General features: G+C 46.7%; 1 protein-coding gene across 1 annotated transcript; it reads right to left on the bottom strand.

The window, feature by feature from the left end:
- Nucleotides 1-1,678: 1,678 nt before the first annotated feature.
- Nucleotides 1,679-24,938, bottom strand: GNL2 (G protein nucleolar 2). The gene is made up of 16 exons (XM_080802767.1): nucleotides 24,756-24,938; nucleotides 23,009-23,093; nucleotides 21,957-22,051; nucleotides 20,221-20,360; nucleotides 17,218-17,402; nucleotides 14,429-14,495; nucleotides 13,427-13,585; nucleotides 12,794-12,907; nucleotides 9,439-9,567; nucleotides 8,492-8,596; nucleotides 7,555-7,713; nucleotides 7,003-7,116; nucleotides 3,625-4,082; nucleotides 3,177-3,256; nucleotides 2,520-2,605; nucleotides 1,679-1,873 (listed from the first exon to the last, which is right to left on the bottom strand). The coding sequence occupies exons 1-16, from the start codon at nucleotides 24,817-24,819 to the stop codon at nucleotides 1,721-1,723; spliced, it is 2,193 nt and encodes a 730-aa protein (XP_080658893.1). The 5' UTR covers nucleotides 24,820-24,938; the 3' UTR covers nucleotides 1,679-1,720.
- Nucleotides 24,939-25,782: the final 844 nt, after the last annotated feature.

The raw sequence follows: 25,782 nt of genomic DNA, 5'->3' as shown, positions 1-25,782 counted from the left end.
AGCACTGCTACCCCATCCTAAGCCCGTTGTAATAAAAAAAAGCTAGTTTCCCGAGTGAACAGACCATACCCTCCCCCCAACCCCCACCTGCATGTTTGTCAGAAGTCACACGTTGCCCCAGTGGCATGGAACCACGGGTCTGGCAGCCAGGCTCCTAGCTGGGCGGTGGAAGGCAGTGCAGCCGACGGTCTCTGTACATGGCCAGCCTTGGGATTTGCCAACTCAGAAAGTAAGGTCTTTTGCCATATCCCTTGCAGGTGAAACAACTGCCTTCCCACCACTGCTCCCTCCTACCAACTTCTCCTAGCCAAATGGGCCACTTCCCTGTCCCATCTCTGGTCCGTGATGCATCTTGTACCTGACCTTGGGCTGCTGTGGCCTCAGTCTTTCCCTTGAGGTCTTTCACCATCCCCACCCCAGTGCGGTTCTAGTGACTGCTGCAGGAGCTGTGCGTTTATACTAGGTCATTTTACACCTGCCCACCATGCCCACCACAGCCTCTTCCCTAGTCTCAGGCTGCCCCGGGTGAGGCAGCAATAACAGAGTCAAAGCCACGGCTTCTGAGCAAGTAAACGTCTGCTGGGAAGAAACACAAGCCACAAGATCCGTGAGCTGCCTGCACCTCGGCAGCCCTGAGTTGCTTTGCTCATCTTACTCGGCAAGGAATCACACCCCGACCCTACAGCCCTCTAGTTAGCTGTGTTTTGTGAACTGGAGAGGCACCCAAACCTCACACGCAGGTCTAATTACTCATGAGGAGGCTGCGGCCTGGAGACTGCATATTACTACTCCTCCCAAGTTCAACCCAGAGTTCAGAGGCCCAGGGCTCCTCCTGGTTCCATAGGCAGCACAGTACGTGAGCAACACAGATCTCTCGTTCAGGGCAGCCTGGAGTGGGCTAGCGCAGCAAGAGGAGTGACTTCCCTCCTTCCTGCAGATGCAGATTGCACGAGGAACACACCTAGGAGGGCACGAGCATGTCCGCTCGTCTGCGCTGCCTCAAGTGGCTCAGGTGCCAGGAGGGACCCTCCGTAGCAGACCTCTGACCCAACATCGTCCCTCTTAAGGCTCCACGGCTCCCTGGATGGGCAGTCTGACAAGAAGAGCTGTGTTCCAAGTCAAACCTGCCCTGTGCCCCTCTCCTCTAAGATCAGAAGCCAGCCTTTACCCGTCCACGTGTCCTCAGACATTCTAAGGCGCCATTACAATCACCTGTCTGGGCTGCCATTTTTGTGGGCAAGAGCTCCGCTTGCTGAGATGGGCTAGACACGAGAGTCCTTGGCAGTGAAGCACCTATGTCCTCACCACAACTCAGGGACAGCTCAAGTGGCATTTTCCCCTCCTATTTTAAAGCCTGGGCCATGTACACTACATCCTTGAGATTTTGTTTTCACACTTCTGTTTCAAACTAATTGCCGGCATGAAAGAAATACCACCTTTTCCATGCTGTAGCCCTCATCTCTGTTTCTGTCAGAGACCTGCATGACACGTTAACGCTCTGGAGGAACTAAGAGGGCTCGTGGAGGTGTCAGAAGTGCCCCTGGACCCCATCACCTAAAGCCTTGGGGGTGCAGAGACTTTCTTTTAACAGCACTGGTGAAGGGTTCCAACTGTCAAACCTCAGAATACATCAGGGCCTTAGAAATGCCAACTGGGCATGAAGAGAAGAACACAGCTTCCAATTGCATATTTTTGTATAATTTAATAAACTTTTAAAATGTTACTGCTTATGTCTGAATTTTTTGTGTTTGTGTTTCTGTCCGTCTGAGTCACTGGTCTTCTTTTTGTTCCTGTTCCTATTTTTCACGTTGTGTGTTTCATAGTAGCGCACACCAACTTTCCTGGGCTGCTGCTGCCGCGCCGCTCGCCTCCGCTATAAACAATGGCAAGAAAGAAAAAAACCAAAATGACCAAAAAAAACCACCCCAGTCAATCGTAGGAAAGTCCCAGAAGAGCCCCTCTGTTTCTCTGTGCTCCCTTCCTATGCTGCTCCCCCAAGTACTAGAAGCAGTGCTAGTAACAAGGAAGGCCTCCCCTCACAGACTCAAGTGTGCCCTTGCACAGTAACTCGTGACCGTGCCATGTTCTAGACGGTCGTTTGGTCCAGCCGTCCTCCATGCTGGAATCTTTTCTACCGCACTCCTGACAAGCGGTCCTCTAAGGGTGAACACTTCTAGTAACAAGCTCTTCCCTCCCCGGGGGGGCCACCCCAGCTCTGATGAGCCCAGTAACAGAGCTGAGGGCAGGAATCTATCTGCTGAAACAGCTCTGCTCACCACAGAAAACCAGCGGACCCTTCTAGAGGGTAGCCCACCTGTCTGAGGACAGCAATCGAGAACTCAAGGACCTTCATCCACTAGGCCAACTCTTAATCCTATTTAACTAATCTCAACTAGGTCACTTAGAACTGGGGTTCTGAGAATTCAGCTCCAGACCAGCAGTTCTGGAAAGCATGTCTCTTAGGAAATGGATTGTTCCTCTTTACTTCCTGGGTGACGTTTAAGACCAAAACCACGTACTTCCTTAGATGTAAGCATCCTGCGAGTCTTATTCGAACGGTCCTCTTCCCTCTGCGCCTTCCTTTTCTTTCCCTTTTTGGTAGGTGCTGGAAACATAACACACGAACATACAGAAAAGAATCAGAAATTTTCTATTCAAAACTCTGTGAATGCTAACTTGAGAATGAGCTTGATTGTGTTGGAGGAAGAAGGCCAGTGTGCATGGAGTGTGGCAGGCGCGGTGCAGAAGAAAAGCAGGATGAGGCCGGGAGGGCGCCAAACCAGGGGGACCCTTGCAGGCCATACCAGGGTTTGCATTCATGCCACGGAAACACATTTTCACATAGAAGCTGTGAGTCCAATGGAGTAAAGAACAGATACCTGACCCATCCCACCTCCCACAAAAAAAATCTGGCTGACTCACCCCTAGACTGTAAGGTTACTAATGGTCTCTTTTTACAGGAAGCCTCCTGAATTAATCCCAAGAAATGTGCAGAATGAAAAGCAAATAACCCAAGCTGTACAACAAACAGTATACAGAACAGGGTCACCTGCCCATAATGATAAGCACCTATGCGGGGAACCCCACAATCCCCCAAGTGTTGAGATGAAAGTCACACGTCCCACAGTTCTAAGGGTGCACACCGCACCCAAGCGGTTTGATGAATTTAACTTTACCTGTGTCTTCTGCAACCTCTTCAGCTGCTCTTTGTTCTTCAGATTTTGCAAAAACCTTTTCACTTAGTCCCTTGGATATTCTACAACAGAAAAGCCAAGTAACACAGCTGCCCATCACTCCCCTCAGCTGCCAAATCACGTGCCAACCCCGGGGGCAGGGACCACCCCGAAGACTGCAGAGAGCCACCCTCCTTCCCGTGGTTGCCACCACAGCCCACCGGCAGGAGGCGAAGCCCCACAGCTCCAGCAGCTCCCTGGGCCTTGGGCAGAGGCGGACATAAGCTGCTCATAATTCAGGGAGCTCCCTCTCATAAAAGGACAGACCCCTTTTTTAAAAAATGGCACTAACTCCTTTCCACCTCCCATAAAAATACTGCTCCAGTCCTTGTGGCAAGCATCCTAGAAAGGAACGAGCAAACTACAATTTGTGAGAAGACGAGGATACTACCTGACTGCGGAAAACTTCTTAGCTTTGGCTTTGTTTAAAAACTTCTGATATTTAGCAATCTTTTCATCCAGCGCTCTAATAACTGCCTTGGTGTCACTGCCCGCGTGTTCTCCCTGGGACTCCGGGGAAGACTCCTCTTCCTCGTCTTCCGGTTGCTCCTGTTCCTCCTCCTCCACCTCCTCCTCTTCGGAAAAGCTCTCAAGCTCTTCATCGATATCGGACATCTCCAAAGGGACAAGGTCATCCCCGGAAAACTGAGGCACAACATTGATTTTGCCAAAATTCTGTCGAACCCGTGCCAGAATCTGCTGCATTTCTGAGTCCGTGTCACAGCGACTGTTCTCGTTTTCCTTCTCAGTGACAGGCTCTGAGGCTTCCCCTACAGTTGCGATGACTTCCTCTTCAGAGTCCTTCTGGCTTGTTTCTGTGGCAACTTCCAAAGATGAGGAGGACGGGAGCTATTCAGGCCAAAAAGGGGGACAGGCGAAGGAGAGAAATGGGATCAGAAAATAAAAACCATTTCCGAACTGACAGCCTGCTCCCGAAGGAGGCAGTCCTCTTCTCAGCACTAAGGGAAAGAACTGAAAACCCGCCCACTGGAGTCCCATCGTTCATCTACGGCAGGCCAAGCTCCATTACACCCAGAAGCCGAGACTCGGCTCCGAGGCATTCAGCTGCGGTTCCAAAGGATGAGGCCCCTGTGAGTGAGTATCGAACCACTCAGAGCATCCGCCATGCCCCGCAGAGCATCCGCCTCCCTCCACCCTCCCCGAGGAGGGGAAGGACTGGGGCTGTGGAGACAGGCACACCCAAGGCGAGCACACACAAGTGCCCCAGATGGAAAGCAGAGCGCTAAGTGGCGGGGCTCAGGGGAAGCCCCTGGAGAAAAGGTGTGATGACCAAGAGAAGGGAAGCTGGTGAGGAGAGGCCATGAGGAGGCGAGTTGGGGGACAGGGAAACAAGCTGCCTCTCTGAGGTAACAGCAAAGGAGAAGTGTATGGCAGGCTTTATCCTGGCGCCTCACATCTGTGGTATCATTTTATCCTTGCAATGGAGATTCACGAACCTTCAGGGATTTTCCGAAGGCAAGAGTGGTCACACACCAAGTACTCAATAAGTCAGGAATCCAGAACATTCAGGAAATTGTACACAAAATTTGTAGGTACATTTTTATACCTGTTCCCAAAGCTAAGTTTTTAGCTTTTGGATTCTGAAAGAGTTTCAGCCACTACCAAGAGGAAAAAAAAGAAGAAAATCGCAGACTGGGGGAACTAATGATCTAAAACTCAATGACCAGACATGGAGGAAGCGCTCAAGATAACCCCACGTTGTGCACACAGGGTGACAAGAGACCCTGCCACACCTCCTCCTTCCTACCACGACCCCCTACCCCCACCCCTGGTCCCTTGTCCCTTGTGCCGCTGCAGTCTGGCCCCATGACTGCCTCTCGGCACGTGGATCACAGTAGGCAGGCCCCCGCCTTCGGCCAGTCCCCTCTCCCAACAAGAGAGCTACTCGGCTCCTGCCTCACACCATTAAGGTCTCTGCCAAAATGCCACTTCCTCAGAGGCCACCCTCACCCACCCCACATACAAGAACACTCCTCCGTCTCCCACGCCCCGACCCTGGTTTTGTCTTCCTCACAGTAAACAGTGCTTCCTGACATTCTCTATTTATCTGTTTACTGTCTGTCTGCCTATAGTATCAGAATACATGTTTGGTTTGGCACAAGAGCTCTAAACCCCTCAATATCCCCTGAGTAAAAAAAGGGTGCCTGTCATTCTTCCTAACAAGCCCCCTTCCACCACCCAGGAGTTTATGCTGATGAGATGCTCACGGGGGAGCCTCTCTTCAGAACGGAGGCTGGTCACCAAAAGGCCCAAGCACCTGATGAGAGGGCTAGAGATGGGAGCTCGATCACCGATGGCCAATATAATGGAACGTCTGTGGGAAGCCCTGAAGGGTAGGGTCTGGGGAGCTTCTGGGTTGAATGAACTGATGTGCCGGGAGCACACCAGGCCCAGAAAGGGCAGAGGAACTCTATGCCACCCACAACCCCACACCTGGCCCTAGGTATCTCTTCCATTCGGCTATTCCTGAGCTATATCCTCTACAACAAGGTGGCCATCATAAAACACTTTTCTGAGTTCTAGGAGGCGTTTTAGCAAATTATCAAACCTGAGAAGCTCTGAATTTGTAGCTGGCTGGGCAAAAGCGTGGGCAGCTTGAGAACCCCACCTGCAGCTGGCCTCTGAAGGGGGGCCGTTTTGTGGGACTAAACCCTTAACCTGTAGGTCTGTGCTAACTCTTGGAGCAAGTGTCAGAACTGAACTGAATTACTGGATATTCAACTGGAGTCAGAGAGCTGCAGAGCTGGTATGGGCATCAGAGTGCCCAGAGAAATGGAAGGGCATGAGGCGGGGACCCGTCTGCTTCCGCTGTAACACCGCCAGCGCCCAGCGGAGTACGGAGCACAGAGGACATCCTCCGCACACTGGTGCTGCCGGAATGACTCAACCAGCCAATGACTTAACAAACCAAGAAGATGGGAGAGGACTGGGTTTTGGCTTTTTTGGTTGTTTAGGGGGGCTCAGCGGGGAGAGGGAGAAAGTTAACATACATTTCAGGTACGTCGATTCTGAAATGCTGGAGAATATATTCAACTGGAAGTTTCTAGCTGATAATTGAAACTCTGGGAACAGAGTTCAGGTAAGAGGGAACCAGGACGACATGAAACCGAAAGCACCAGCACAGAAGCAAAACTAAAGCCACCTCTTCCAAAGGCTTAGCAGAGCTCTGAAAAAGAGCCTAGAAATAGAAAAGCAAAGGGCCACAGCTGGAGCCTTGCGGCAGTCCATTGCCGGGGGAAGGAAACGCAACAGAAGGGAAGCTTCTCAATCCAGCCCGGAGGCCCGAAATCTAAGGCTTCTTTCCCTGGCTACAAACTGTACCACTCTCCTTTCCCACCCGATCACAAGCTTCCTGAGGGCAAGGGCTGTGTTACTTATTCCAACATTCCCTGTGCCAGGCACATGGCTGGGCCTAACAGATAAATGTAAAGCCAATCCTGGAAATGCCTCTGCTCCTCATGAATAAGGAAATACACAGGATCGGAAGAGCACCTACAGGCAGAGCCCTCTTTGTTCTAGGCCCTAAAGACAGGTATTCAGACTTGGTCTTCTATCACAAATCTACTTTCTAGTTTCCAAATGCCACCCCCACCCCAAGAAGGTCATAACGACAGCTCTATGGGACGGGAGACAGTGGAGGGAAACGCCCCAAAGAAAACAGGTGCTTCATAAAGGAAGGCAATCAAAGGCACTATGCCTAGGTCAGTAACCACACTTTCCAGAAGGCGGGCCCACCCTGGTCTCTTACCTGGGAGGCCACAGGGGGCTCTGCATTGGGCGGCTTGACAAAGAAAGGAATCCGGCCCCTCTGCCAGTCATTGAGAACCATCTTGCCCACAGTCTGCAAGTCAGGCTCTCCACCCTGAAATGTCACAGGAAGACCCCCAGTTAAATTCAAGAACAAATCCATCTCCCAGAGTGGAGGCACTGTAGCCGCCCCAGTTATTCATCACCATCTGCTTGCCAAGTTCCATACCATTCATAACAAAAACGTCCAGCAAAGCCTGGCTGGCTCAGTCGGTGGAGCATGAGACTCCTGGTCTCAGGCTTACGGGCTTAAGTCCCATGCTGGGTGTAGATTACTTAAAAATAAAATCTCTGAAACAAAAAAACCTCAAAAAACAAAACAAAACAAAACAACAAAAGAAGGCCCATTTAAAAATAAAATTTTTAAAATAAAAAAACCCCAAAAAACAAAACAAAAAAACCCCACAAAAGAAAGCCCATTACCCCCCGCGACCCCCCCACCTCCCCACCCTGCCGCGTGTCCTGGTCTACATTCGCACAGACCCTCGCTAACCTTCAGTAACTTCCCAGTCCGGAACGCCAGCTTCTCAAGAAAGTCCTCAGCATTCTCCCAAGAATCAATCTTATAGGTCTTGCTGATGTATTCCGGCTTCGCTCGTTCAAGTACAGCACTGATGTGGTCTTCAGGAGTCTTTATTTTTTCAACTTGAACCTAGATGTTAACAGGAAAATTCCTGCCTTATAGACTTTATATGGAAGCAGTGAAGTTCACATTTGTAACAATATCTGAAAATAGATTTCAACACCGTTGTGCAAGCGGAGCCTGGCAGGGCCGGTCTCCGAGGTGGCCAGCCATGGTCGGCTGGAAGGTCCCTGCACGCCGGTCACCACCACAGAGCCTAGGACTCGGCGCTGATCCCTGCTCACCACATACTGTGTGGTTCTGCAAGCAGTTTCAAGTTGGACAGTCTCATGCTACTCACTTGCAGAAACGGTGAAAAGCCTGCCAATGCCAGGACACACAGAGAATTCGATAGTTTAAGGAGAGAGGGAAGGAATGTGCTCAGGATGTAAGGCCAGCAGCCCTGGCTAAGGTTAAGTGAAGCCGTTTAAAGGTTTTGGTCATATTCAGAAACAAGTGAGGAAACGCTTGAGTTCCAAAATGACTCAGCCCATAAACCCTTGAAGATGAATGATCACTAAACATAAACAGGCCCTGCTTCCCTCCGGATCCCGCGTGGAAACTACAAACTCTTTTGTGGAATGACATTGAGCAGATCTGCCCGTGGCTCCAGACTCCCCAAGCAGGCTACAGCAGAATGGAGAGGCCGCCCTGCTGAGCGTCGTGTTCCTGAAGTCTGTTCAGACGGGCGGACCCCGAACAGCCTCCCCAGTGAGTGAAACGCAAAGGTATCCAAGGTCCCCCCGCCGCCCCAGACTGCTCCCCACAAAGAGCAAACAAAGAGCCTGTTGGGACCGAAAGTACTCACCACTCCTTTCAGCACAATGTCTGTCTCCGAGTCTTCAGAGGGGTAAACCACACCTGGACAGTCGATAAGGAATATCCGACGCATCAAGGTAATATACTGCCAGACCTGAAGGCAGAAAGCCAGAGACCCCTGGGTCAAACCCTCGGTCTGATCTCACAAAGCTACAAAGGCTCTCCTCTACTTGGGCCACTCATGAGGCACTTCCACGGAGTATCAACTACCGTTTCCACCGGCAAAGAGTCTATAAGTAAGACCGATCATACCAAGTCAACCTTTCCCTAATTTTTCAAAGTATTCTTCGAAGCTTAATACTGACTCCTCTTCCTTTCAGCAGAACTCATGCTGCTCCCCAAACACTCTGTGCTTTAGGGTCTGTCCCCAACTGCCAGAATCTACTATAACACTGAGTTTTCTTTCATAACCCAGGCACCAATATCCTTGGGTTAGTTTTGTTTGCCAAAGAAAGGCTGGAGTAACCATTTAAAACAGACTTAAAGGGGCGCCTGGGTGACTCAGTGGGTTAAAGCCTCTGCCTTCAGCTCAGGTCATGATCTCAGTGTCCTGGGATCGAGCCCTGCATCAGGCTCTCTGCTCCGCGGGGAGCCTGCTTCCTCCTCTCTCTCTCTGCCTGCCTCTCTGCCTACTTGTGATCTCTGTCAAATTAATAAATAAAATCTTTAAGAAATAAAAAATAAAACAAAAAAATAAAACAGACTTAAACTGAATGGCACCTCCCCGATCATACTAGAGGCACACAGTGTACTCTCAGTCTTACCCAAATGGGTAGAGACAACTCTGGTACATTCCAAACCATCACACAGAGACTAAACCCTCAATGGTGGCTTTCATTCAAGAGAAGTAGATAGATATCTCCATGACCTAAACAACCACCCTCTGTAAAAATAAAATATGAAGACATAAATAAGGCCCTCTTGAGCCAGATGTACCTTTGTTTCACCTGCAATGGGGGCCACGTTGCAAACTTTCTTGGAGCGCAATGTGTTTATCACAGAGCTCTTGCCAACATTTGGATAGCCAATGAACCCGACACTGATCTGCTTCTTGTCAGTGTGCAGCTGTTAAAGAGAATACACACCACATACACACGGTCATGAACATCCCCCAGGAAAAATAGGTTGTGTTACTTTACTCATAAAACAAAGAACATAGGGCAAAAGTGTCACTAGATCTTGATCTAAAGCCTAGACACACACCAACTATGTCATCTGAGTGGGCTGCACATACACACACTTATGAATCAATCAGAGGTGACTCATTTCCTCAATCGTCCATGTGCTATTGTTCTTCAATGTTTTAAGGTTAAAAGTATGTAGGTCGAAAAGCAAAGGGAGAAAGAACTTGTTAGTCATCAGTTTAACACCATCCACAGATAACACCACTGGCAATCCCAAGACCCATCCCTCGTTTTCTGTGCACAATACATTTTGCATTTTCACTGCCAAAAACAAATGACAGAAGAAAAGAAAAGCAACCGCAGAAGTCAGACCATTGGATGAGAGTCTCAAGGAGACGAGAGCTCAGCAACAAGTCTGCAACTGGCTGAGGGCTTCCGATTAAAGATGGCGGACTGAACGTCCACACTGGCCTCACTCCCTCCGCAGACTCCACTACGAGGACAGCAGTGAGAACGAACACACGGGAACCCACGGAACCAGGCATATAAAACCAAAAAATGAACTGGAAATGAGACAATAAAAACAAACAGACAATGTTAGCAAAATACTAGCGGCTAGAAAGTAGTATCTAACTTGGCCCGCTACAAAGATGAAAGCTAAGGTAGGAAAACTAAAAACCCAGAAAAAATATCACCAAAGAATCACAAATGCCCTCAGGAACTGGCAAGACAGCTACCGCTCAGGGGCTCTGAAATCAAGACCAGCGAGAAGTCCGTGGAGCAGGGACACCACTCTACCTCTCCCTCCCCCAGCACAGGCACCCAGCTTCTCTGCCCCACTGCCTTTCCAGATACAGACTTTTTGGAAACCCTGCATACATCTCTGAAAATATCTTTCATTTTTAGACCTAAATGGGAACCTATGTTTAGGGATAATAGCAGCTAAAGGCAAGCATTCCCAGTGTGATTACCTGAAAATCTAAATATCCACGTCCTTCCTCCCGCTGAGTTCCCAAAACCCCAGCAGTCAAGCTAATACATCCCTGAGCTGGAGACTGGAAGTCTCCTTTACGGAGAAACTCTCAGATCCAGGAGTAAAGACCTACAGACACTGACACCGAGGGTGCCCTCCAACAAAATACTGGGTTTCTGCCTAGTTACCCTACAGTGAAGTCTATTATTCAAAAGTCATCCATTTATTTGTTCCCCCTCAAACAAATAAAACTTCCATTGGGTTTTTAGTGGCTCACCCTTACATACGAACAAAAAGTAAACAATAACCAGAAATTTAAACTGTGACTAGTACAAAAGACAGAAAAAAAACCAAAAAAACTGGCAGGAAATAGAGTCAATGCAGAAAGAAAGGAAAATTTCAAAACACACTATCATTACCCTTCTAGGAAAAAGATGATAGTTCATCTGTGACACAAGAATAGAGGCAGGCCAATGCTTAAAAGTGAGAGGCAAAATAAATGTTACTAAAGAACAGCTAAATGATCAAGTCAGAGAAACTTCCCATGATATACAGCAAAACATCACAAAGGCACCAAAGTAAAGCAAAGAAAATTCAAAAATTAAACCAGGAGATAAAGCCAATTTCCTGAACAAGAACAGATTATGGGGTAGAGGGTGGGTGATCTCTAAGAAATAATACAGGACAACATCAGACAAAGTCCTGTCCAGTGCCTAACTCACTGACAGTGACTCACCTTAAACCACATCACTATGAAACTTTAAAACGGGAATTTTTTTTAGGAGATCCCAGCCACAACAGACTGGGCATCAGAAAGGCCTCAGATTTCTCTACGCCACGCCAGAAGCCACCAGAAGACAACACAGTGGTGCTCTCAGCATTCCGGGGAGAACAGTGTGAAGACAGAATAAAGGTATTTTCAAAACACAAGGTCTCAAAAGAGGTACCCTTCTAAGCTCAGCTTCTTAAGAAGCTTTTGGAAAATATGTTCCATTAAAAGGAAGAAGTAAACCAGGGAAGAAGAAAAACCAAGAAAGAAGATCCCGTGTTGGATCCCTTGATCCCAATGAACAAGGTATCCAACCCAGGACAGAGCCACAGGAATGCTCAGGATGACGGTGAAGGACATCCCAGGAGGACAACTCTGCAGCCAGCCTGGGGGGGCAGCCAGTCCTGACTGGAAGGGAGGGGCCCCAACACACTCAAAGCTCCCACTCTGCCAGCGGATTTGGTGACACATTAGTGACAAAGGACAAGGAGCTAATTAACACCAGAGAGGACAGAAGGTTCTATTAGAAAGGAATTACAATCACAGCACCATGTGGGTAAGCTGTGACTGATGTTCTAGGTCAAAATAATGTACACGCTGAAGGAAATGATCACCTAGCCAAATGACATATAACAACATAGCGAGAACAGTGGGAGGGGAGTACGTGTGGGGAAAGGACAGCTGTAAGAAACTTAATACTCATTTTCCACAGCACAGACTTAGCAAGTGTCCAAAATGGCAGGTGCTGGGGAGTGGGAGGGTGTGGGGTAGGGGAGATCAGAAATAGAATCAAAAGCAGGTACTAAAAATATGGAAGAAAATAAGGGAGGTAACTAACAGCCACGAGCTGGAAGTGTCTGCTTCCAGGAACTGGGGAAGGGTGGGGCAGAGGATGTGTGTCCTTTGTCTGAAGCCAGGTAGAATGAATGAGACACGCCAACACCTAGCTGCAGGTACAGAATGTGAAGCTCCGAGAACATCTGCGAGGGTGACCTGGTCGCAGGGTTTCCCAGAGAAAGAAACATCAGACCAGGGATCAGCAGGGGGCCTGGGGGGGTGGGGCTCAGAAACTGCACAGGCCTGAGGGCAGAGGAGGCACCGTAAGCCTTGCAAAGCAGGATGGGGAACACAGGGGGGTGTGGGGGAGGGGCCATTCTCAAACAGAGGACAGACCATCAGGAGGCAGGGATACTGCAGGAAGGGAAGCAATATTTGTAAAAGGCAGGGGCTACAACTGAGCTGGAAGACACTTTCCACAATCCCTTATAACCCCGAGGCTCTAGAAGTTTTTATGTCTCTCAGACACACACTTACTATTACCAAGATGGTGGAACTGAGGTGTGTAACCTAACACAACTGGCAAGAGAAATTCTCCCATGGACCCACAGCTACACACTCCAGGAGAGCCAGGTCAGGTCCCAGTACCTTTCCAAACTGCCGGAGAAGCTGAATAAAGGCTCCTTTGCCAAAGGGGTTGGTAAGACTTGCGTGGAAGGCGAGGGTCGGGTAATCCTGGGAGAGGACAGCCACCCAACGTTTCTAAAGGGCAAAGACAAGACACTTGTTTATTCATAAGCCAAGGAAACTCAGAGCTTGAGTTACAGGCTGTTTTTCACATACAGAGCTGTCTAAGGAAAATCTTAGCTGTAATTCTTTAAAATTTTTTTTTAAAAAGAATGACAATTAATGCTTTTTCTTTTGTCTCACAAACATGAACAATTACAAAAACGCCTTCATCAAGACCGAACACAACTAATTTAACAGAATGAGGAACAGGCCAGCAGCTGCAGCAGCTTCTCCTCCCGAAGGGGCCATATCACCCATCCTGTGGGTCCCGCAGCCGTCCCTTCGCCAACCATCAGTGGGTAAAACATTAACTCCACCCGTGGTCGGTGAAGCACATTTTCGTTTTGCTTCCAGTGAGAACGCTTCCACGACTACTAGGTCAAAAAGTCCAGTACTTTAAGGTCTCAGATCTCATTTGAAATGAAACATCCTTATTGACAGAGAGCTCAGCCTCCGTCTGCAAGTCTGTTCCGGATAAGCAGCTGTACTTACTGTCGCCCAGGTTGGAACAAGGTCACATTTGTTAAGAACAAAAATTAGGTGTTTCCAGGGTTTTTCCTTCTTCAAGTAAGTCTCAACGTGAGGGGAACGGGTACCCATCGGATCTCTAGCATCAAGAACTTGAACTACAACATCTGAGGAATCTATCACCTGCGATTCAAAGAGGTGAAAAGGATTTGTTTTAGTACAGATGAGAAGTGGGAGATGGAGGACATTTAAAGGAACCTGGGAAAAATAAAACAGTGAGAACTTCAAAACACGGGTAGGTTGTGGCCAATCTCAGTGCCCAGTGACTGGAACTTTTTCCAACCTGTGAGTAGGAGAAACTTGTCGAATTTCAAAGAGGAAAACTAACTTAGATGTAACCCATACTACTTCACAACTACTGTTCATTATTGAAGTCACTTACTTCTTAAACTTCTAAAAGTTTCTACTATCACAGGTTTTGTGTATTCTACAAAAAACCAGAACATTTAGTTTACCTTCAGGGTATACTTTCCTGTTAGGTTACTGTGGGATTATGAGATTGTGCTTGAAAGCTTTTAGTGACCAAGAATTATCTCGAGTACTTGGACATCAAACTTAGCCAACTGAACCAGGACTCAGGACACACGAAGGCTCCTTCACGAACCAGTGAGGTGAGCTGGGTAAGGTACTCAACCTTTCTAGACAGGGTTCTCATCTATAAATGACAAGGCTAAGTAACTTAAAACCCCCCTACGCAGCTCTAACCATGTATGATAAATCCAAAGTCTATGGAATGTAGCTTTTATTATTATTATTATTATTATTTTAAAAGTGCAGTTATCCAGAACAATGGTAGCATGTGCTTATTAGCCACATCTGTCCTGGTTTTGGAGGGGAATAAGGACGGAATGAACAGCGGAGTTTGTGCTTTATTTGTGAGAGCTTCCATATAACAAGATCAGTTTTCTCATATAAGATAACGAAAGCCAAAGGAAGCTCGCAACAAGAAGGAACTGAAAGTCTTACCTTGTAGAGCTCACCCCATATTCTTTTGGACTGTCCCTTCTTATAGATCTCTTCTTGGGCTTCATTTCTAAATAAGAAAACACTCCAAGTGAGCAAGTGAACCCTATAAAAAGGATGTTTAGGGAGGAGCTGACGACGTCCCGCAGGAAAAGGTCATCAAAACTACTTGGAGATGGGGCAAAAGCAAATTTCACTGAAAAAGCCAAATGCCCATCAGTGGAGGGATGGGTTAAAAATGTGCGGTATACACAATGGACTGTTACTCAGCAATGGAGAACACAGTACTGACACAGGCCACAACCTGGATGGCCCCAGCGACATTTTGGTCATGAAAGAACAGAGACTGCGGGACTGCATGAAGGACTGAGTACCTCTCAGCAGAGCAGTCAAACTGCTAAGAGACAGACTGCAGAAGGGCGGCAGCCAAGTGCTAGGAAGTTACTATCTAGGGGGTGAAGACTCTTGGTTCAGGACTACATGGAATAGTTCTGGAAGCAGACACGGAGCTGTGACGGCTGCATAACCACATGGATGTGCCCAGTGCCACTGCAGTGCAGGCTTCCAAGGGACTGAACTGGTATAGTCTTTGTGCAGTTCACCACAGTGAAAGACTTAACTTAAAAACAGTGACTCAAGTGGCACTTGGGTGGCTCAGTGGGTTAAAGCCTCTGCCTTCGGCTCAGGTTATGATCCCAGGGTCCTGGGATCAAGCCCCACATCAGGCTCTCTGCTCAGCAGAGAGCCTGCTTCCCCCTCTCTCTCTGCCTGCCTCTCTTCCTACTTGTGATCTCTGTCTGTCAAATAAATCAATAAAATCTTTAAAAAAAAAAAAAACAGTGACTCAAGAAACAGCAAGTGTTGGTGAGGACATGGAGAAAGGAGAAACCTCATGCACCGCTGGTGGGAATGCAAACCAGGAATGCTGTGAAATGTATAAGACTGACGAATCACAGACCTGAACCCCTGGCACAAATAATACATTACATGCTAATAATAATAATAATAATAAAAAAGTTAAAAATAGGACTACCACGTGATCCTGTAACTACACTCCTGGGTATCACCCAAAGAACACAAAAGCACCAATTTTGGAAAGATATAGGCAACTCTATGTTTATAGCAGCATTATTTATAGTAGCCAATAGCCAGATGGATGTCCGAGCAGCCATCAACGGATGAATGGATAAAGAAGTTGCGATATACACACACAACGGAAAATCACTGAGCCACCAGAAAGAGTGAAATCGTGCCATTTGCAACAGCATGGCTGGAGCTACAGTGTAATGCCAAGTGGGATCAGTCATTCAGAGAAAGACAAATACCACAGGACGCCACTCATGTGTGGATTTTAAGAAACAAAACAAATGAGCAAAGGAAGAAAAAAGATGTTCTACAGTGGGACTGTCGATTAAGTACTGACATGGAAATCTATTGCTAATAATTTAAAAAAATATTTTATCTAAACATTTATCTAAAATAAAATGTAAGAGTACCTGGGTGGCTCAGTCATTAAGCGTTTACCTTCAGATCAGGTCACCATCCTAGGGTCCTGGGACTGAGTCCCGCACTGGACTCCCTGCTCTGTGGAGAGTCTGCTTCTCCCTCTACCTGCCCGCCCCCCCCACTCATGATCTCTATCTCTCTCTCACACTCTCGCTCTCTCTCTCTCAAATAAACAAAATCTTTAAAAAAATAAAATAAAATATTTTAAAAATATAAAGGGCAAGTTATAATACAGTCTTAAGGGGTGCCTGGGTGGCTCAGGGCCTCTGCCTTTGGCTCGGGTCATGATCCTGGGGTCCTGGGATCGAGCCTCGCAGCGGGCTCTCTGCTCTGCAAGGAGCCTGCTTCCTCCTCTCTCTCTGCCTGTCTCTGCCTACTTGTGATCTCTGTCAAATAAATAAATTTTTTAAAAAATCTTAAAATACAGTCTTACAGTATTTGTAAATGAACATGGAATGTAAAAAAGATCTAGAATAATATATGTAACAGTGACTGGTTCTTGACCATCTTTCGGGTATGAACTCCTATGAGAATATGACAAAGCTATCGATCCTTTTCCTCCCTCTCCCCAAAACAAATACAAGACCGACAAAACACCGGCACCTTTATGCATGTACATACATTTTCCATGTTCTCTTCACAGGGTCACAGGAAACTCAAAGGCCATCCGTGAATCCCCATGGTTTAGAGTCTCTGTTTAAGGAAGCCCTGACATTCACAATTTTAACAAGTTAATAACATGGTCACTGAGATTATGAGCTCTTAGTTTCTTTGTGCTGCATTTCTAATTTAACCCTATATTCTAAACTGTCTATCCTAGACTTCACTGCTGTTATAACAAAGCAAAAAAAAGTTTATTTTTATTTTGGGAATGAAAAAAGAGACCTAGAAAAAAACCAGCCACCTCAAATTATTTTTGGTTTGGCCCTAGCTTCACAAACTTTTCTAGTCAAAGGGAAGAACACTCTCCATCTAGGAATTAAAGCACCAGGGCACCTGGGTGGCTCAGTCAAGTGTCTGCCTTTGGCTCAGATCATGATGCCAGGGTCCTGGGATCAACCCCTGGGTTGGGCACCCTCCTCAGCAGGGAGGCCGGCTTCCTCTTCTCCCCCTGCCAGTCCCCCTGCTTGTATGCTCTGTCAAATAAATAAAATCTTAAAAAAAAAAAAAAAAAAGGAGTTAAAGCACTGAGCTTTAACTCAGTATTTATGTAGGTAAAATAAAGGTAAAGACAATGTTTTGTTGCAGAAGAGCAAACGAGAGCGGTATGAACGTTCAAAATGTACCTGACACCAGTGTCTTCAGTGACCAAGTCACGATCTTTGCCCTGGTCGTAGCTCTCAGTGGACATTGCTGCATTTTCTAGAAGAGACTGCATATCACTAGCAAGTAAGTTTGGTCGCTTCCTCTGTGACTTCGGGCCGAATGTAGTTTCAAAGCTTTCAGTATCAAGAATGTGCACCTTTGAGTTCTAAAGAGAAAAGAGAATTATTCATAAAGCTAAGGCAGGCACTGAGCAAAAGCAAAAGCTAAAAACCAACCCGGGAAAGGTTTTCTTCTTTTATCTTTCCAAAGCTCAACCCATACCAAAAACTATAACATGGATGCAGCCTGGTTTCAAATCAGCCTGAAATCGCAAAAGCACTTGTTCCCCCATTCTGAAGTTCTGGAAGACTCCTTGGAGAAATACAAAGTAATATAAATAGTCAAAGCAAGTATGAACAGTTGTGTAAGACTTGCCAAAAACTCTGCTTTATTTCATTTATCATAAACTGCAGTCAAATGTAATTAAGGCTACAATGATGAACATTAACTTATCTTTTCTGACTTTTTTTTTGAGCTTTCAGACAAGTGCATAAAATTCGCCAAATTCACAGATTTTGTCAAGGACAATCATACTCAAATTTGTGTGTTTTTTTAAACCAACTGTAAATGCCAACTTTTTCTTGGAAGTTAATTTCTTTCATGGCTAAAAGGAATTGCTTGTTTTGTAAGATGCATTTTAGTTTCAGATAACATTTTCCCTAATTTAGGTAACGTTTTTATTAAATGCACATGGAAAGTCTTCAGATGAAAAACATCTAGCAAGAGTCCAAAATAATAGTTCAGATGTGATAAAAGGAACCTGATACTAACTAGAACTTGCTGTGTCTGTAAAGGGGTTACGGGCATAGGAATTTTTGAAGCAGGATAAAAGTCAAAGTTTGAGTTAGGATCTATCACGTAACAGAATGTTAACAGCCGGCAGAGAATACCCTCCAAAAAAAAAAAAAAGGCCTCTGCCCCTCAGTACAAAGCTCCTCTGTAAGCACCAGTTACTAAATGTGGATGATGAAGCCTCCCCTGTGGCTTCTGACCTTGATCCTCCCTCCTCCAATTCCTAGACCTTTAAGCTATGATCACTTTTTTTTTTTTTAATTTTTTTAAAAGATCCTATTTATTTACTTGTCAGAGAGAGAGAGAGCCGAGCGAGCACAAGCAGGGAGAGCAGCAGGAAGAGGGAGAGGCAGGCTCCCGATGAGCTGGGAGCCCAATGTGGAACTCAATCCCAGGACCCTGGGATCATGACCTGAGCCGAAGGCAGTCGCTTAACCACTGAGCCACCCAGGCATCCCACTACAGTCACCTTTTCAGATTCTCTGACCCACCTCTTAGTTCAGTTTTACCCACTACCCTCCCACAAGGGAACATCCCCAAACAGAAGGTCGGGTTTCACACTGGAACTAGATATTAACATCACCCTGAAAACTGTGATCACAGTTATCCTTGGAAATCTCCCAAGTCACCTATAGAGCACACAGAGCACAGTACACACAAGGATGTGTGCGTGGAAAGCTGTACACTGACAAGCGCCACGCAGTTAGAGGCAGTGGGGCAATAAAGGACACAAATCAAATTGGTTACAGTATTTTTGCTGTATTGCTACAGAATCAGTGAATGTAATGTGCACAGGGCTAAAAGTTAAAGCATATCTGATTGAACTGCTCTGTGCCGCCATCTCAGAATTAAGTTTTATAACCAGTAGTAGATACCGCACTAAAATAAATAAGGAAGGTTTTTCAAGGCCAAAGCCCAAAGCTCCTCCCTTACCCTGAGCACCTAGCTGCATCAAAACCCCAGCTGAGCACTGCAGCTGTGGACCCCTCGGCCTACGGACCAGCGACTGACGTTTGAATTTTAGAAGCAATGAACAACCAGGATGGGCAACAAAGCAATAAATCCATAATAAAAAACCTCTCAGTTCTTCTCATAAACAGGATTCAATAGTTTGTTAAAAGATGGCTTTAGGGAGAACAGACAAAAGAGAACAAGGGAAATGAGCAACTTGTCTGTGGTTCGTGAATTACACTCATGTGTTTCCCTGAAAGAAAACAGTCATTCCACTAATAGGCGCCATTCTTCTCGTCTGTCATAAAACAAAGCATAATTGACAAAACCTGAGGCAATAACCAGGCCTTGGTTTTTATTTTGTTCTGCGAGTAAACAATTTTCTTTGAACTGTTTAATCCATGTATGCATGTCAATGTTTCCTTCCCCTCCTTACATTGGAACCGAGGCTTATACACTGGCTACATTTCTGGGAACTATTATTCAATACGAGTAGAAACGTGCAAACATTAGGCCATTTCTTTGGTTCTGTGTGAAACTCATTCCACTTCAAGCTGGATTCAGTCCTTACTGTCCTTCAACTCCAGCGATCATTAAGAACCAATCTGACCAGTACCCTTTCCTTCCCTGGAAAGACTTCCAAGGGTCTCACAGAAGCTGAAAGTACACAGCACCAAAGGCCTCCCTCCTACCAACCCAATCCCCACCCTACATGTCCCTGAAGTCTGCTGGAGTCACCACTTAAACTAGTTTGCCTAACCAAAAACAACCATACAACTAGTATTAGTAATAGCCACAGTCTATTTAGCTATCGGGCGGTGTGCTATGTGCTCATTATATGCCAAATGCCTCATCTGCATCTGATCGCCCAAGGAGGCGGGTTTTCTTGACTCTACAGCCACGGAAGTGAAGGCTCACGGAGAAACCCATGAAGGCTCTAGGTCAGGGGAGAGCAAAGACTAAGTCAGGCCTGCCTCCCAAGGCCCTGATTCACAGGGTACCGCACCTTCCTGACACGATGCGGTTCCTACTAAGGTGAGACCCCGACAGAGGGGAAAGCTTATCAGGACTGCATCAAAGCCACTCTTCTCTACGGAAGAACAAAAGACAAAGATGGTACAAAGGGACTGGCGTCAACTGTGCCTAAGAAATTCCATTGCCAGGGATATCCTCCAACTTACATGAGGCTGGATCCGATCATGGAGAAGAGACATGGGCAACTTGCTTTGCTTCATGACAACTTTGTATGGATCCTTCAGAACTGTGCCCATTTCCTCTTGAAATTTTTGTAATGATGACTGTTTAATCACACGTGTGTTTCCTGTTTTACAGAAGAATGTTGCCTTTTAATGAAGAACTCCTTTTTGCTTCTGTATCCTTCTTCCCAATGGCATAGGGAAAAGCAAGACTCCAAATTACCCTGGCTTCACCCAAACACCTGCTATGCCCATCCCATGTATCCATTTTCAAACTTAAAACGGGGGAAAAAAACAAAAACAAAAAAACTGCCTCTCCTGCACTCATAGACTATGAACTAATCCACCAACCCAGACACACAAAGGGTTTCAAGAGTTTTCCAAGCCCAATTTCCTGACTGGATGAAACCGAAAAATCAACATCACTGAATGGAACGGAGATTCGACAAATATCCGACACTTCCTGCTACATCTGGCAAAGAAATCCAGAGCCAACCAGAGCTGATCTATCAGTCTACTGAGAGAATCCTGAAGCCCAGAACCCGGGTCGCAGCTACTACTTTTTACGGTTATAAGGGTTTGAAAGGACTATTAAATTAGCCAATAAATCCACACAAAGGAAACGAAATAAAGCTATGTAACACTACCTGGAGAACAGCTTGTAAGTGAGGGGGCCCGAAACACAAAGGCAACGGAACAGCATGCTGGAGCACAAATGCAGAACCCAAGGTGATGAGGGCTACGATGCCTGTGCCGATGACACAGGGCTCACGGCCTGCTGTGCACGGCCCTGAGCACCGCACACGGGCTTGCCAACGTAATCCCCACAGCAGTGTTCCAAGATACAGACTGTTTTTATACTCATTTTACAGACAGGAAACCAGTGAACAGAGAGATGTAATAACTTGCCCCCAGTCACAGAAATGGCAGAACTAGGATTCACATTCAGACAGTCTGGACCTAGACCCAATCATCATATACAGCCACCATGCTAAACATCTCCCTAGAAAGTTTTCTTTGACACTTTCCTGAGTTGCAGCTTCCTAGAGGGTATCCTGTCAACAGATGTAAGACACACTGAAAGGTAGCTGCCATTTGCCACCAACCACAGAGGTCAAGCACTGGGCCAATGATGGGGTCTGACCATCTGACTGGCCCACACAACCTCGCAGAGACTAAGGGAAAGCCCAGACTGAGGTGTGGGTGGAGTTTCCCAGAAAGAAGCCCTGATCCCATTCTGTTATTCTTGGGAAAGACCAACATAAGATCCTTCCACTGTCAGTCCAAATCCCCACTAAGAAACGTTTCAAAGGAATGGCCAGCAAATGCACTTAGACTTCGAGTTAAAGCTACCAACCTATCTGCAAGGCCACTCTCAAACAGCCACTCTCTCCAGGCCACCAGAAAGGCAGAGATGAGAGTTCTCCGGTCTGGGAAGGCTGGTCACTAACATGTAAAGGATGGGTTTATCTGTATTAGAGGGTTCACTTACAATTAACAATGATGAGCGCTCGACAAAAAGAATCTGTTTGTGGGATCCACCACTACTACTACTTTTCTTAGCACTCTTCCCACTACGGGCACTTCTCAGCCCTTTCTCATATAATCCTTGACAGTTTGACTCACCCCCCAAACTTCTGCCCTTTAGACACCTTTTAAGCCTACCTTTTTCCATACAGCACATGTCCAATAGAGCACAAGTGACAGAGGCCGATACTCACCAAACCACTTAATATTTGGCTCCACTCTCGCCACCGTGCCAGAAGCTACCGTGGACTGATACTGAAGAGGCTTAATCACTTTGCCACGACTGTTCCTAAATTGAGGAAGTAACAGATTCTGGTTGATGACAGAAGAAAGGCAAGAGCAAAGCTTGGTTTCCTGACCACCCTTTCCATCAAAAGGAACTTTTTTCTTTTTTTGGTTTTAAATGATCATGAAACACAGATTTCAGTAAACAAAAAGTACTTCTACATTTGAAACAGATTGTTCAAAAGTCATTTAACCTCTTGCAACAGAGCACGTAATGATTTCTGCTGGATGAATAACAAATAATGCTGATGTTTAAAAATCTGTTTATTGTTTATTTGTCTTAAAAAAACCACATACTTGAGTTTTTTGGGTAATTATTTGAAGACTGGTTTAAATGAATTTTAAGTAGAGGGTGATTTATGCTGGAACTCAAAATTCTAAAACAAACTGAAGAGTAGGTGACTAAGGCAGATTAAGTTCATTGACGTTTGTGTTTTAGACACATCTTTCAGAACGGATGAAGAATCTAATTACCAAACAAATTAAGACCAGCTAGCAAAATGCCAGGCTCAGCAAGTCCCCATGGTAGAGGCTGCCTCAGCAGAACTCACAGTTGTGATGAGTTTCCAAGTGCCACAATGTTGTGATCTAAAGTTTCGCATAAAAAAAACAAGTTTTCTGGCTGCTTTCATAACTACAGTCCTATATGCTTTGTTAAAGAAAACCAGATTTCTACTTGAGGGATATTTAACTTGAGATTTAATGCGCTATTCGTGGAGGCTGAGGCCGTTGAGGAATGAAACCTCCTTTGGTCATATAGTGTTGTGATACAATCACTACCCTCACCACCCACTACCCACATCTTGAACCGAAAATTCGCCATTTATCTTAACAGCACCCCCATAAGACGATATTTGAAAATATGCTATTCCTATCTGGGGGAAGAGGGGGTGGGGATTAGGCCTGAGCTAGGAATCCAGGGCACAAAGGAAAGGAGAGGATGGCAGTGTGGAATACTCACCTGCGCTCCTTTTGCCGGTACATATTCAGGCGCCGGATTGTGGCCCGGTCCCTCATGTTTTGGCCTCCCGCTCCCTGCACTCGATCTAGGAAAGACAGAAGTAGACCACAAACTATTTGATCACCAAGTTTAAGTATGGTCGCTGCCTCAAACACACCAACTAATTCACTCAAAGTAGGCACGCTGCCGCTTCGCTGCAAAATGTCTACTCTCTCCCTATATCATTCCAACAGAATTCTTATCACTGGACGCTACCTGGTCTGACAAAGCTGACCTAATCTTTGATCCTCAGTATGACTGTGTTTGGTAAGAGTTAATCATTTTGAGTATTAACTGTGGCACTGTGGGACCCACATTTACAGCCATCACCTCACATAATCCACGGAATAATCCTATAAGGAGAGAGACATTATCCTCATTCTGCAGGCTAAGAAACTGAGGCACAGGTGGCCAGGCACCTTGCCCACAATCACACAGCTACCTAATGGCAGAGCCAGAATTTGAACAAAAACATTCGATCGCCATCTGTGCTCTAACTGTGGGTCTCGGCTGAGCCCGCTACATGCAGGGCACCACGAAGACCACAGTTTTGATACTTAAGTGTTCCTTATGCACCAGTTTCTTAATTTCCTAATGTTTTAGTTTAATCAACAGCTAAGTAGGGATTTTTACCTTACATCTTGGAGAGAAAGAGAAGGACAAATAAGCATGCTGATACCAGCCTAGCTTTTCCTTTTGGGGATATCTTCAAGTCACCTGTCTACCCCTGAAGTGATACAGTAGAAAACAGGCTGAAATCCCAGCACTGGTGCTTCTACTGCTTACCAAGTGTGCCAACTGTGATGAGCCACTTCCCAATTTTGGCCCCACCTCTTCACCTATATCGTAACTTCTCAGGGCCCTTTTGGGTCTAACAGTCTAAGATTCCAGTCTACACCAATTGAATAATTTATCAGCAATCCAGAGAAAACATTCCATGGGATTTGTTCAAGTCCTCAAAAACTTTAAACCGTATTTTAAAACAAAGTTCCAGTAACTAAACCCAATAGAAAGGACTCCCCCAAAGACTATCTTGTTCATCCTGCAGGTGGAAACCCAGCAAAACTCATAAACATCTCTAAAAATATCTTTATTGAAATGTTCATTAGTTATCTATCTGTAGGGTTTTCTGTGCCCTTTACCAGGTGGGATGACTCCCAGAGCAGAGTGTATGATCCCTTTCTCATTTAAATGGTCCAATCAAGAGTGGCAGGCAAGTGTGGTCAAGTGTGGAACACCAGCTGGGTTGACCTACTTGTAATCTGATTTTACCTAATTTACTTTTAACAATTCCCTAAGCTGGAAAGCTGGAATCATACAAGACTGAAATACGCTGGGGGAGGGGCTGACATACACAGGAACACGAGAGGAGGTCAAGATCACTGTCCCTTCCAACGCAGAGCTTCCCAGTCTCCGCGCCTCACAAAACTGGAGACTCCCCAAGGATGCCAGGCCTAAGTGTTCACTTTTCCCGACATTAGACCGGGTGCCTGGCACCTGGCCCTGAGAAGCGTGCAAGATGTCAGCACTCCTCAGTGCCTCCGAATGAAAAAACCACCTTCTCCCTTCTCGTCCCCAGTAGCCGCTCGGCTTGTGGCCACTCCAAGCAACGCCGCCCGGGTGTCCCTCCTTCCCCCTCGACCTCCTCCGAGCCCTCCCCACCAAGCTTCCTCCAAGCTCCACCCTCCGCGAGCCCCGCGGCCTGTACCAGGGTTTGTGCTGGCCTTGGAGGGGTTGATGGTGCTCCGTCCTTTGTACTTGGGCTTCACCATCTTGCCGACGGGACCGGAACCGGAGCGCTAGGCCAGGTCTTGGACGAGTACACGAGCTCCTAACTTCCCAGGACCTGCCGTAAGCTACCCTCGGCAACCACGCTTGACCACGTGGGCGCGGGCGACGTCACTTCCGCTCGCGCGCCCCTTGCTTCCCCTGCGCGACTTCCTGCGAACGCGCGGCGCGCGCCGCCGCTCTCCTGACTCTGACTCCGGCCCCGTCCCGGCAGCTAAGCCGTCACCCTGCGTGAAGCCCCCGCCCCTTTCGCTGCCTAGCAACCGCCAAGCTGCTCCTCCCCCGCTGCTGCCTCGGTGCCGGGCACGCGCGGGCCCCGAGCTCCTAGTGGGTCCAGCCCCGACTTCCCAGGTCAACAGCATAAGCTTAAGTTCAGTTATCTCCTGAGGTTGTCCTGTAACCCTTCCAAAAGTGGCTGACCATATAGCAACCAAATATCAGTCAGACCTCATCACCCTTCTTAAAACTCCAGTCGAACATCATCACACTTAAAGAGAGAAAGAGAGAGAGAAACTCAAAACTCCCAGCCATCCCTACAGAATTCTGCAGGATCTGGTCCCTGCCTATTTATCCGACCTCATTTGGACCTCCCTTTCTCTGAATATTCTGACATTTACAGTGGATCCGTCCCCCTGAGTCACTCTTCCTTGAACCTTTCACAGCAAGTTCCTTGTGGTTATTCTGTTCTCGACTGGGATGTCACCTACTGGTAGGGTTGCAAGATTTCACAAAGAAAAATACAGAATACCCAGTTAAATTTGAATTTCAGATAAATAAGAATGTTTAGTGTAAGTACGTCCCGTGCATTATTTGGGACATAATTTTACTTTAAAAAAGAAAAAGTAATAGTGTATCTGAAATTCACATTTAACTGGGCATCCAGGATTTTATCTGGCAGACCCTTCTACTGGGAGAAGACTGTCCTGTCTGACCTTTCCAAATCAGCC

The sequence above is a fragment of the Martes martes genome (assembly GCF_963455335.1).
Source record: "Martes martes genome assembly, chromosome: 4".
Classification (NCBI taxonomy): Eukaryota; Metazoa; Chordata; class Mammalia; order Carnivora; family Mustelidae; genus Martes; species Martes martes.
This window is presented reverse-complemented; position numbering and strand designations above follow the sequence as displayed.

What these genes read in the sequence shown, in the direction of transcription:
- GNL2 (XM_080802767.1), bottom strand. Translation starts at nt 24,819, where the DNA reads ATGGTGAAGCCCAAGTACAAAGGACGGAGCACCATCAACCCCTCCAAG. An exon ending in TTGTTCCAACCTGGGCGACA is followed by an intron (nt 12,908 to 13,426) that starts GTAAGTACAGCT and finishes TTTGCCCTTTAG; the next exon opens with AAACGTTGGGTGGCTGTCCT. An exon ending in AGCCCCCTGTGGCCTCCCAG is followed by an intron (nt 4,083 to 7,002) that starts GTAAGAGACCAG and finishes TGGCCTGAATAG; the next exon opens with CTCCCGTCCTCCTCATCTTT.